The following is a 14,605-nucleotide window of genomic DNA, read 5'->3' as shown; positions in this document are numbered from 1 at the left end:
CTCTACCTTCTCCTAAAAATTTCAGAGCACTAAAGTATTCTAGAATCTCCCACCACATTTATCACTAATCTCCCCCCACTACTTTGAAAAAACGGGGTGTCACGTATATTTGATTCTTCATATTTGATTCTTCATACGGTCCGTGTTGCGTTAACCGTTCGTGAAAGTAGTCCACTTTTGAAATCTGGAAATATGTACTACGTCTAAAGAAGCAGTGGCGGCCCCAGCAGAAGCGTGAATAATTACGTACCGAGTCGTTATGAAACTCCATCGTTTGAGAACAAATGTGACAAGTAAGTTTTTGTTTAACTTCTTTCAATTTTTTCACAAATTGTTTTTAAACTAATTTTTTTTTTAATTTTATTTTTCTACAGCATTTCGTTGAAGCGTCGTGCGATTCGTATACTAAGTAGACGATACGCATTGACAACCACGGAATTCAAATTCCTTGAAATTAGTATCAACGTGGGTACACCGAGTTACGTGGAAATTGTCATAGGAGATCATCAAGGAAAGAAACTGGTATTATCTCTCGAAACGTGGAAGGGAATCTACGAGCAACGTCGCAATATTCACGATTTACTGCGAAAGGACTCTAAAGATACCTATAATTTTATAAGTGTTGGACCGCTAACAGTGCGAGTTCATACCATTAACGATACTAAACTTATAAGTCTCGAATCTTTAAACGTACGCATGATGATGATGATTGAACCGACGTTACACCGTATGTTTGATCTCGATCAATGCATCGATGTAACCTTTGATTGATTGGTTAAAATCACCGAGACAGTCGATATTAAGTTTACACAATTCTCCAATATCGCGTCCACTATAACGGATAATAAAGAAGTATCAAATGTAATACGCGCCAGCGACGCCTTCAATAAACATCAATTCGTCGATTGCGAACTGGTAGCTTTAGTTTTTAGTCACAATATGTAATAATAAAAAAAATATAAAAAAGAATAAAGTTTTTTTTTAAATTTAAATCATGATATAATTTATTCGCACGCATTTCCCATCCGTGCTTCCTCCCACCCGTAAACAGTCCCAGTTCTCATACGTAGCTCGTTGCGGGGAATGACGTCATGCTGGGAAGGGAGAATGCGAAGCTAGGGACCGCGAGAGAGTAAATGCTAGGAAAGAAAGAGATAGCGCGAGGCGAAGGAGAGCGAGAGAGTAAGTGCTAGGAAAGAAAGAGATAGCGCGAGGCGAAGGAGAGCGAGAGAGTAAGTGCTAGGAAAGAAAGAAAGAAATAGCGCCAGGCGAAGGAGAGCGAGAACGCAAACAGAAATTTTTTTTCTTTTTTTCTTTTTATAATTTTTTTCTTTTTTTCTTTTTATAACTTTCTTTTTTTTCTTTTTATTATTTTTTTCTTTTTTCTTTTTATTATTTTTTTATTTTTTTTCTTTTTATATTTTTTTTATATTAAATATTAAGTTATTATATCTAATTATATCTAGTATATGAAGGAAGAAGGATGGGATAGATGAAGGAAACGCAAGCAAGCAATTATATGTGTTTAACATAATTTTTTTTTATTTAAAAAGTGTGTGTGTGTTTATTTACAAAAGCTGTGCGTGCGTGCGTGCCTGCGCGCGCGCGCGTGTGTGTGTGTGTGTGCGTGTGCGTGTGCGTGCGTGTGTGTGTGTGAATTTAAAAATAAAAAAAAAGATATAAAAAAATATATAAAAGATTGCATAACGATGGTCGAGCGGTACGGCACGACGGCGACTGCTGCTGCGAGGCGCTGGAGGGGATGATCGAGCGGTGGTGGTGGCGTCCAGGTAGTGGCTCCTGCATAACAAAAAAAAATTTATTAATATTTTCATAATTTGAAAAAGAATACTTACACATCAAAGATTACTTACAATTACTGATCAGACTCAGTATCAGAATCTGGATCATTGTCGATGACATGTTATAGATACAACAAGTTATCGATATGTTGACGGATTTCCCAATGGATTTCTTGTAACTGCTCAGGACATGCTTGCCGATTTCCGCCTGGTAAACAGCAATTCTCGCAAAGCTTTCCCTTTAGTCTGTTGTTTTCATTCGTCCATATATAGTACTTTGTAGTTTGAAGATCACTGTTAAGGAATTTTTTATGCCAAGTTCGCGATTTCGTTGAAACTTCCCCACCGCATTCAATATTTTTTCGGTCACCATTTTTCACAGCACTTAGTCCTAGCAAATGTCTACAAAAGTTTATTGCTGCGCACAAAAACGGCACACACTACATGCTATTACTTGGCACAGTGAGTATCCACAGTTATTGCACGAGTTCCAACCGTGATAAATATATTGTCCAGTTTCATGTTTATACACAATTTTACCTTGTGTATATGAATCTTGAACTTCAATGAAACACCCAGAACAAAATTTTTCACTATTTTCCTCGTCGTCGTCGTACTTTTTCACTTCATAATAAAATATGATATTACACATTTCCTGCCGTTCAATTATAATTCGTAAATCTTCACGCACTAACGGCACTTCTTGCTCATTTAAATAGTCTTCCGGATCACTCTCATAATCAGAGTCAATCACTATTTCCACTTCTTCATCGCTGTCGTCGATGATAACCACATCTTCATTGTCTTCATTGTCTTCGATGACAATCACAACTTCTATATTCATTTTAGCACTAAATCGAAAGACACTCGACGACTGTTGAATACGTTTTAACGCGGAGACAGATTCTCAAATTCGAGCAGCCGAATGTTGACGCTGATGCGTTGCATTCTTTCCTTAAAAATTATGGAAGATGTTTCGCTCCAGTTTTATGGGAGATTTTCTGCGAGGGTGCAAAGCTGCCGAACGCCGGCGATTAAAATCTTTTTTTCCATAATGGCGCTGATGCGTTGCATTCTTTCCTTAAAATTGTGGAAGATGTTTCGCTCCAGTTTTATGGGAGATTTTCCGCGAGGGTGCAAAGCTGCCGAACGTCGGCGCTTAAAATCCTAATGATATAATGACCATAAAATTAGAAAAAAACAGTTTTATGACTTCTAAAATGCCCCCGGCTATAAAATCAACCGCAAAGATAAACATCTACTTTCGAACGTGTGTAGGACCCTTTACCCCCCACCTCACCCCTCTTTCCGTAACACCAGACCCCTCGCGCCTCCCAGATACCCCCGCCCCCGCACCCCCCTCGGCGCTCCATGGCTTAGAATCCCCACTATAACACTACTATTGTCAGTCCGTTTTTGGACCATCTTCAATGTTACAATAAAAAGAGGTGCTTATAAATACCGCAACGTTCTCTTAATAGTGCACAAGTACGTAACATGTAATGGGCCCTCCAATGACTCGCCACTATAAAGATCAAATTATAAAGTGCATATTCAAATACACAATGTAACATCATAATGGTAACATTAAAAAAAAAAAGCGAATTATGATGAGACCAATCACAAATATCGATTGCGCAATCGCAATAATGCGCATACAACCGTGACTGAATGCGTCAAACGCACAAGTGAAGACAACAAAGTCGGAAGTTGTCTATGAGTCGTCAGCAATAAAACTCTACCAATAAACATAGGAGAGGAAGAAATTCAACTAACAAAGAGCGGAATTTTTCAAATTTGTGACATATTTTCCACAATAAATAAATGTATGCTTAATTTAAACACTCTGTATCTTCTTGTTGATTCAAACCATTCTTTTGGCATCTTCTGATTTTATTGTCTTTATTTGTGCGCCCATCACTGACGCATCAATGACGGTTATGTGCGCATTGTCGCAATCGTTCAAAAATAATAATAACTAAAATATAAAAAGTCGAAAACATTTAAAAAGTTTAAACTCTAAAAATCCAAACTTATAAATTCTATGAACTCGAAATTCATAAATCCAAGAAACTAAATGATCTTTAAATGAAAGTTACTTAAAGCACTTATGATGTATGCATCAATACATACGTATGTATTTGTAATTTTAATATCTTTAAAGTAGTATAGCTCAGAAAACAAAATATATGAGCATGATTAAAACTGGATTTTGAAGGGGAAAATTAGTACTGTGCAACATTATCAAAAATATTCAAAAATATTTAAAGTCTTAAATATATGCAAAAAATTGTCTAAAATTGTCAATTTTGACACCTTTAACTTTATTTATTTCAAAAACCTGATCTGAGATCAATTCTGAGATCAAATTTGGATTCAGCGTATACAAAATTACCTATGATACTTCGTTTACTCAAACATGTTTTAAAATTCTCTATTATGTAGACCTGTGTAATTAATAATATTTTTAACTTACAAAAGCTTAAATCCATATTTTGAGACTTCTTTCAGAAAAATATTTAAAAATTATCATAAAATTATTAAAATTATTAGAACTGTACAATGTAATCTAACTTAATTTGTTTAACAGGTGCAACGATTCGTGGAAAATGGAATGGGTTTGCCTTTTGTGATACTTCCTTCCTTTGATATTTCAAAAGCATATGCCGATTCAAGTTGCCTAATACCTCTTATATTTATTTTATCTGCTGGATCCGACCCTATGGGCGCATTAACAAAATTTGTGGAGAGTGAGAATTATTTCGAGCGTTTTGAGTCAATTTCATTAGGTCAAGGTCAAGGACCTATAGCGCAAAAAATGATTGAACGAGCTCAAATGGAAGGTTTATGGATCTGTTTGCAAAATTGTCATTTAGCGGCTTCATGGATGCCCAATTTAGAAAAAATCTGCGAGAGTCTTGATCATACAAATACTGTATCGAACTTTCGTCTATGGTTGACTAGTTATCCATCGGCTCAGTTCCCTATTAGTATTTTACAAGACAGTGTCAAGATGACTACCGAGCCTCCAATGGGTTTACAAAACAATATAATGAGGTAATATGTTTGGATCACTCTCAAAAATCGCATTTTTTCAGCATAATATATAAATAAAAGTGTTCAGGAAAGCTCGTTAAATGGACCAAATTAAGAATGTCAATGAAGGCTATACCGAGCACATGTTTTTGGATAGACTGTAGTATATTTCTTGAATGATTACATAAAATTGTGGTACGTTTCGGCCACTACTGGTGCCTCTTCAGCCACTTACATTAAATCTTAATCTATAATAAAGTATAAAAATTGTAGCCATGAATATACTAATTTTTTTATATATAACAATACTTGCAATTATAATGGATGTAAAAAGTAAAATGTTGCACGTTTCGGACTCATGATAGTCAGCCGAAAAAATTAAAAATTCTCTGACTTTTTCACAGTCACTACTTTCCAATCTAGAAATTAATGCTACGGATATTGTAATATCATTAGACGCGACGTCACTTTTTACTAATGTTTCCATTGATTTAGCAATAACAACTGTTAACAATAGGTGGTCGTACATTGAAAAAACATAAAAATTCCGCAAAATGAATTTGTTAACATGGTCAAATTTGTTCTGACTTTTACATATTTTTGCTTTGATAACAATATTTATAAACAAATTTTTACCCCTATTAAGCTGGACCCCCCACCATCGCCAAATAAGATCGCACCTATCAAAAAATTTAGTGCTAATTATGTGCTAATTTGTTGCCGTAGTCCGGATTTTGTTGCTCTCACCGTTTAGCAAGAATTCACGTTCAAAATGGGGGGGGGGGCAGCTTGACATTAAACTAGTCCCCCCATAATGAAAAAAGTATATAGAGTGCTCAAAACAAAAAATCGTTTGCACTAGAATTTGTTGCTATTTTGTAGCTCTAAGATAGCATGAAAATAATTTTAAAAAATTATATAGACATATGAAAACTTGATATCTTGTTGTGTAACAGGTTCGCCGCGCACTAAAATCATTATAATTCCATAAAAAATGTGTTGCCAGCATGTATATGGTACTAAACTAACCTGTGAGCAATATACTATCGAAATATATATGTTATTGAATTTGTTGCTCGTTTTAATGTGTCGAAAATCGACACTTTGTCGTCAGCTATGGGAGCTAGCTTAATGTCAAGCCCCCATCTAGTTCTATTAGATATTGAAAACAAAGCGCTTTATAAGATAAGTTTTAACTATTATTGTATTTTAGATACGTAGATGACATTATTCTAACAGTTCTGAGGGTATATTTAGACTATGTTAACACAATAACAAAAATTTAAAACTCTTTTCACGAAAGAATACAGTTTACATATGAGACTGAGACTGACAGAAGTATAAGCTTTCTGGAATTAAATATTAAAAGAGATAACAATAGATTAACCTTAGATTGGTTCCACAAAAATACATTTTCTGGTATTTATCTTTCCTTTCTGGTCACCCATTATGTCACAAGATTGGAACAACTTACAGCTTAGTTGATAGAGCAGTACTTCTGTCACACCCTCAGCATCATGAAAAGAACATAATTTTTTGTATCAACACATTAATTGAGAATAAATATCCGTTACCGGTCATTTTTAAATATATCAAGATAAGACTAAAACTATTAACCACAAAATTAAATTATAGAACAGGAGGGACATTGGCGAGTGATAATGAAAAGGAAAGAGAAGAAAAAAACAAAAAGTTTATAGAGCTCCCGTATATAAAAGGCCTTTCTGAATTTGTCAGCATAGCGTTCAGAGGGATTGAGTTCTCCACTGGTTATAAATGTTTTAGTCGTCTGACCGACATAATGAAGACACACAAAGATGTCACTCCGTTCACGGACAACAACAATGTCATTTACAAAATTAATTGCATAAATTGTGATGCAAGTTACGTTGGTCAGACGAAGAGAAAGTTGAAAACCAGGATTAAAGAACATATTGCGAACATCAAACAACATAATTTATCGGTTATTTCTCCACATATGTTGGCGCATAATCACAGAATGGACTGGGATAACGTTGAGATCTTAGATTATGAAACAAATTACATTAAAAGAATTATATCAGAGACTATTTTTATTAAACTACAAAAAAATGCTCTAAACATTGTGTTACGTCTTGTCCGCTCCACGTTTTTCCTCCCACGAAATGAACAATAATCGTCCGATCGATCACAAAAAACGGGTCCCGCAATAAAAAAGAACCGTTATTATCAAATAATGTTTAGACCTACTAAAAACGATATCTAAACAAATACCGGAAGGGATCAATAACGAAATCCTCTAAACAACGAAACAGACAAACACAGCTGCATAATCTTAAGAAAGAAACAAATAATACCGCTACGCACTGTCGGCTCCACGTTTTTCCTCCCACGAAAATGAAGCAATAATCGCCCGACTAATCATAAAAGGGATTGCGCGACGAAAAATATTTTAAAACATTGAAACCGATGTTCAAAGGAAACGACCGGAAAGGATCGATAGTGAGATCCTCTAAATGAATAAATCAACAAACACAGCTGCATAATCCTAAGAAAGAAACAAATAATGCCGCTACGCACTGTCGGCTCCACGTCTTTACCTTCTATAAAGATAAAGCAATAATTGCCCGACCAGTCATAAGAGGGCCGCGGAACGAAAAAAATGTTTTAAACATTGAAATTGATGTTCAAAGAAATGACCGAAAAGAACCGAAAGCGAGATCCCCTAAATAAATAATGGATAAAAACAGCCGCATAATCCCAGGAGATAACCAAATGAAGAATCTCCAAATTTCCTAAGAGGCCGTCCAGAGCCCACCAATCAGCAACAATCAAAAATAAGGAGGAGACGGATCTCACCGAACGACAGCTTTTACACGTCAAAATCTCAAAAATACTCCCGCCCAAATTGTTAATACGCCCTCAAGATTTAATATAAAAAGGGAAGACTCGCGCATTACGATCAATCCAAAATTTAAAATCAGATTCATTTCGGTCGTTCGCTGACTCAAGCAATTCGTCTACACTACGGGAGTTCCGTTTACGTCTCAAAAACTATTAGAGTCAGTGCTCAACAAGACCACCCGCCGAGTAAGACCACAACTACACCAGCAGCTAAAACGCAACCAATCTGCCTAAGTAGTAAGTTTAATTTCCTTCTCTTTTGTTTGTTTTTTTTTTCTCTCATCGTCTCCTTTCTCCTTTATTCAACCTTATTCTTTATTTAAAGTGCCTAAAATCGCGCCGACCCGCCGATTCTCGCGAGCAAATCGAGACAATAGATCGGACGACACGACCGAGAACGAAATCAATAGTTTAGATTCCTCCTTTTCTTCACCGCAGTATTCGCGCTGCTCCACCCCGTTAAAAACCCTTTTCCCATCTACTCATAGTTACCCTGAAGTAGATTTTCCTTCCCCATCGTATTCCCCCGTATTTACCCCTTTCACCTTCAGTCATCGATATATCCGATGACTCACCGCCGTCGTTTCCTCTAACATTTTCCGATTCCTCGTCCGTAATCCTCTCGGATAATTCATCGAACCACACGATAGAATTACCCGACTCCTCTTTGGAATACTCTCCAGCAGACTCTGACACCTCTGCGCTCCCCTCCTTAGAATCAAAACTTGCATCCATATCCGATTCCGCTCTCCTCAGCATTATAGATAGCGTCTTCGAAGACATCAACATCGCGCCGTAACACACATAACACCGTTCCCAAATTATTATTATTTTTTTTTTCTTATTATAAACTATTGTACAAATACCAACCAGAATAAAATCTTTAGACTCGTTCCCCTTCTTTTCTGATTGATGACCTCCGTACTTTTGTAACACCCGCGATCCACACACACAAACACACACACACTCATACAAATAATTTTAAGGCGGATTTGATAATATCAATAAAGTTATATGTATAATGGTAGGGATCAATTGAATAAATGTTCATTTAAAAATTAAATGATCGGTAAACTTATTTAACTCCCTCACTCCCTCCACGCGAAAGATCACACAAGGTCCCGTCCCGCGTAAAAGAGATTCGATTCTCTTACCAAAAAGGGACCACCGAGAGAGAGCGTTCGCATAACACAGTAATAACGACACCTGTCGTTTACCTGTTTGCTAACCTGCAGCTCGCTCGACCGAATCACTTGTCGATAAGACTTTTGACATCGGAACAGTTCCTGTTACGCCCTTCCTCTGACCCATCCTTTTTACGGGCCTGGACGTAACATACTGAAAAATTGGGGGCTCGTCCGGGATTGATTGAAATGTATGATTTTAAGCTGGAATGAATAAAGGGACTAGAGGGCAAACCGATAAAGACGAAGTAGAACGAAATTTTCAATTAGCGCTAGAGAAACACAAACGGCCGAAATTCGATAAACCAGAACCACCTTACACTTCAACACCTACTACATCTACTTCCACACGATCTCCGAAAATTATTAATTTTTCTTCAATCGAAGTAACCACTGAGACAAGTAGTGAACAACATTCCTATACTAGTGGCACGCCTGATAGCGATATTTCTGTAAACGACGCCGAATATAAAATTGAAATAGAGTTAGAAAATTTTTACGATAACACCATGACGCAGAATAATCCTTTCGCTACTCTTAAATACGCGGTCGAGGCCGTTTCTTATTTTGACGGTCAAAATATTCCGTTAAATTATTTTATCGAGGGATGTGAAGAAGCAAAATCTATGCTACCTAAAGAAACAGAACCACAGCTAACAAGAATAATAAGAACGAGAATAATCGGTAAAGCCCAAAAAGATCAAAATTTTGATAGCGTTTCACAATTAACCACTTACTTAAAGCAGATATACGGGCCAACTAAAAATATTTATCAATTGCAAGGAGAATTAGGGTGTATATATCAAAAGGGCGACGAAAATGTAGTAACATACGCAAACAGAGTTAAATTCCTAGGAAAACGAATTTTAGAAGCATATAAAACCGCAGGAAATATTGAGGTTGATCAGAGTATTAAGGCATCATTAGAAAAGGACATGAACAAATGCTTCATTAAAGGATTAAAACCAGAAATCGAGCAAAGAATCTCGAAAACTTTAGAAGTAGATGCGACAGTAGCCGACGCTCTAAGAATAGAGAGAGAGCTTCGGGAAATGACAGAATTACGACAGGGAACGGACCACTCAGGAAGACAAAAAAACGCCAGCTCAAGAGAAATCTGTCAAATCTGTTATAAGCAAGGGCACGTGGCCAATGACTGCAGAAAATATTTACAGGTATCTCAGACCACTAACAACCGCACAGATTTAGGAACGGACATTCTAATTTGCCAGATTTGCAAAAAACGAGGACACACCGCGGACAAGTGCCGATATCGCGACCCTCAAGTCCGTCGGCCGGTCAATATAATACAAGAAAAATTAATTACATGTCAATTATGTTCAAAATCCGGTCACAATGCAAAAATTTGTCAACAAGGTAACGTGAACAATACAGCTAACAGAATTTCAATAATTTGTCAATGGTGCGAAAAACCTGGACATTCAGCTAATAACTGTTGGAGGAAACAAAATTAAAATCGGCCCAAGATCACGTGTCAAATTTGTAATAATTACGGACATGTTGCAAAGGATTGCCGATCCAGCATGAACCAACAGGGAAGAACCAGAAACTCATTGTTTTGTCGATACTGCAAGGAACAAGGACACCTTCTAGAAAATTGCCAAGTGCGCTTTACTAACAATCAAAAGAAAAACAAGGCACAGGGAACCTACAATGGCCCCTCGACATCGGGTGCGCAGCAGGGGCCCAAACAAGAAAAGCGCCCACACAAAACTCAAGTAATCAAGTAGGTAAAACCGAAACAAAAATAAGACCCGTAACCGTAAATCTCGACAAACAGAGTCGCGTGCCTACCGTCCAAATAACCATAAGTGACACGATTAAGATAATTTTTATGTTAGACACAGGATCCGGACCAAACGTTATTAAAGAAAATTTCGTACCTGAAAGAATAAGTATTAACTGTACGAACATCTTAAAATTAAACAGTATAAATAATTATCCTGTTTACACTCTGGGCGAAATTACGCTAATTCTCTTCGAAAGACCGGTTACCTTCCATATCGTTTCTAACGATTTCCCGATCTCGCAATCTGGGATTCTCGGAAATGATTTTTTCGAACAAACCTCGTCGAAAATCGACTACGCCCAAGAACATTTAAACGTTTCCGGAATAAACATACCTTTCTTATCACCTGAAACTATTACAGTGGCTCCCCGTTCCGAATCAGTATTTTATGTAAGAGTGGAAAACCCAGAGATAAAAGTCGGATATATACCAAGATTAAAAATAGCATCTGGAATTCATTTAGGGGATACTATCGTTGAAAACATCGATGGAAAAGCATATTTAAACATTATAAGCACTCTGGATGAAGAAATGGAAGTTCAAGTACCTTATGCTTGAAATCTTTAAGCGATCTATTCAACAATCACAAACCAGAGGAAACTTCAACTAATCCAACGGAAGAAGAATTTACAAATAACGAAATAAAAAACGAAGAAAATCAACAAAATCCTACCATCGAAGAAACTCATTATGAAGACGAAGAAGAAAAAATTAATCAAGAAGAAATTGAAAATAATAATAAAAATAAAATTGAGAGGGAAATTAAAAACATCAATAATTCAAAATTTTCCGGAGAGAAAAGTTACCAAATCTCTCCTAAAAATCTCGAAGGTCCAACCATCCTCGGAAGGGGAAGTTACCAAACCTCTCCTAAAAAATTAACTAATTCCAAAATCTCCAGAGGTTACCAAGCCTTCCAAAAGGAAGATAATTCTAGGATTTCGGAGGGAAATTTCCAAACCTCGACAGAAAATCCTAGCTCCGTCGATTACGAGGAGGGAAGTTACCAAACCTCACTACGTGATTCGACAAAAACCTATATAAGGGAAGAAGCCCTTTATTCTTCTCAGATTTTAAATTTACGCAGGTTGGACTACTTACAAAAACAAATAAAATTAAATCAGAAACCTCTCACGTTACCAAAGAAGAGCATTCTAAAGGAGCTCAAGAAAATAATTCAAATGAAAGAAAATTTTTAAAAATTAAATACAAAAATAAACCGTCTTCAGAAGTTTCTTCCCTTTTATTAAATCAATCTCAAGAAATTATAAAAAATTCCAAAGCTACGCGCAAATCAAAACATAAAGAAAGTTCACCAATCAAGAGTGAAAAATGTTTAACAATCACCAAAGAAGAAAAGGACGGTCGATTCACCGAAATTATACAATCATTAAGATTGAAACATTTAAACAGAATCGAGAGAGACAGTATAATAAAGTTAATAACGGACAGTCACGATAGATTCTATATTCCGGGAGAAAAATTAACTGCAACGCACGTGATACAACATAAAATACCAACCACAGACAATCAACCTATAAATACTCGACAATACCGTTTTCCTCAGACGCATAAGGAAGAAATAAATAAACAGGTAGAGGAACTCGTTGAAGGAGGAATCGTAAAACATTCACAGTCTCCATACAATACTCCCATATGGATAGTATTAAAAAAGGAGGATTCAAAAGGAAATAAGCGATGGAGAATGGTTCTAGACTTCCGCGCCTTAAATGATAAAACCATTGGGGACGCATATCCATTACCAAATATTATCGATATATTAGATCAATTAGGAGGAGCGCGATATTTTTCGATATGCGATTTAGCATCCGGATTTCACCAGATTAAAATGGATCCTGAAGACTGTCATAAAACAGCTTTTACAACCCCTTATGGACACTATGAATTCGACCGGATGCCTTTCGGTCTAAAAAACGCACCTGCTACTTTCTAACGCCTAATGGACTTAGTATTAACTGGGTTACAAAGACAAGAATTATTCGTCTACATGGACGATATCGTTATCTACGCTACTTCTTTAGAAGAACATGAAAGAAAATATAACGCTTTAATAGAACGACTCCGTAAGGCTAATCTAAAATTGCAACCAGATAAATGCGAATTTTTGAAAACAGAAGTAACGTATCTAGGACACGTAATTAGCAGGGACGGAGTAAAACCAGATCCGAAAAAATTAGAAGCAGTACAACAATTTCCAAGACCCAAGACGCCGAAAAACATTAAACAATTCTTAGGACTTGCAGGATATTATAGACGATTTATACCAAATTTTTCCCAATTTGCCAAACCATTAACAATATTATTGAAAAACGATATCCACTTTGAATGGACACCTGTACAAGAAGAATCTTTTCAATTTTTAAAACAAAATTTATGTGAGGAACCGGTATTACAGTATCCAGACTTTTTTAAACCGTTTATTTTAACTACGGACGCCTCTGGAATAGCTGTGGGCGGCATATTATCGCAGGGAGAAATAAATAAAGATCGCCCCATAGCATATGCCTCACGAACTTTAACAGACAATGAATTAAAATACGACACTTACGAGAAGAAAGCATTAGCTATCGTCTACTGCGTTAAACATTTTCGACCTTATTTATACGGAAGGAGATTCACTCTAGTTACAGATCATAAATCATTAATGTGGTTTAAGAACGCGCAAGATGCAAATATGCGAATACTGCGCTGGAGATTAAAATTATCAGAATACGACTACGATGTCGTATAACGTAAACGCAGATGCATTATCACGAAATCCTGTAGATTTTCAAGGAACAGATTGTAAAATTATGAAAAATAAAATTTTAAACCCAGATAACCCAAGAGACGCAGAAATAATTTCCAGAATGTTAGATGAATCAGATAACGAAGAAGAAGAAGATGACGATTTTACTTTACGCTTCTCAGACAACGAAACAGACGATGAGATAGATAAAATAGAATACGAAATAAATGAAACAGACCAAACAATCGATACAGATACATTACCCTGCACACTCGAAAAATTAAATAAAATTCCCGAATCACAGATTACTCAAAATAAAATACAAACAAGAAGTCAAACAGCAAGATTAGATTTTAAACAAAACGAAATGATTAAAGAACTTCCTAATAACAACACGGAAGAACCCGAAGAAAGAAATGATCCGCCGGATAAGGACAACAGTACCGGAAAAGAAGACGAAGAGGAAATTATCAACCAAAATCTAAAATCACGGAAAATAAAACCTCACCTTTAAAAATTACGCGGACTTAATCATAGAATCCCGCGAACTATTATTCCTACGAAAAGACAACGTAGCATATTTCGTCGACACTAACGGGAACCCTTTGAATTCTGGTTCACAAAAACTTTTCGAGAGAAACGAGTTACCAAACCTAAGGTCCCTTACCTTAAACGAACCTAAGGTCATAAAACATAAAAGTTTTTACCACATAGCCTTACCCGTTAGCGAAACGCAACAGGAAGGACCGACGCTAACTCTAAACCGAATTGTTGCCGCTATAACTAATTTGCGCGATATAAGTGAAGAATTAAATTTAGAAACAATTAGTATTGCAAAGACTGAAATGATCAATAATGTACCGTGGAGTAATATTAAATCATCACTTCAGTTAACATTCTTCGATGCACCGACTAAAATAATTATTTGCAACGGATTAATTAAATATCCTCCTAAAGACTTACGACCTATTATTATCGGAGAAATGCACTGCCTACCTACGGGAAGACATCGCGGTGTCACAAAAACATATAACAGAATCAAGCATAACTATTACTGGGAAAATTTAAAACTACACGTTCAACAATACATTCAACAATGTTTACAATACCAATTAAAAAAACTCGTTCGAGTTAAAACCAA

At 36.2% G+C, this 14,605-nt stretch overlaps 1 protein-coding gene and 1 pseudogene across 1 annotated transcript in view; both read left to right on the top strand.

Annotated features, from left to right (window-relative positions):
- LOC140670391 (dynein axonemal heavy chain 7-like) overlaps nt 1-7,516 on the top strand; it is a 54,036-nt gene extending 46,520 nt beyond the window's left edge. The window contains exons 11-13 of the mRNA XM_072900947.1: nt 4,393-4,859; nt 6,474-6,852; nt 7,511-7,516. Of these exons, the coding sequence (XP_072757048.1) occupies nt 4,393-4,859; nt 6,474-6,852; nt 7,511-7,516 (852 nt within the window). The remainder of the gene's footprint in view (nt 1-4,392; nt 4,860-6,473; nt 6,853-7,510) is intronic.
- A 1,598-nt stretch (nt 7,517-9,114) lies between these two features.
- On the top strand, nt 9,115-11,273 carry LOC140670390 (uncharacterized; annotated as a pseudogene).
- The last annotated feature ends 3,332 nt before the right edge of the window (nt 11,274-14,605 follow it).

The sequence above is a fragment of the Anoplolepis gracilipes genome, chromosome 10 (assembly GCF_047496725.1).
Source record: "Anoplolepis gracilipes chromosome 10, ASM4749672v1, whole genome shotgun sequence".
In the NCBI taxonomy this organism is placed as follows: domain Eukaryota; kingdom Metazoa; phylum Arthropoda; class Insecta; order Hymenoptera; family Formicidae; genus Anoplolepis; species Anoplolepis gracilipes.
This window is presented reverse-complemented; position numbering and strand designations above follow the sequence as displayed.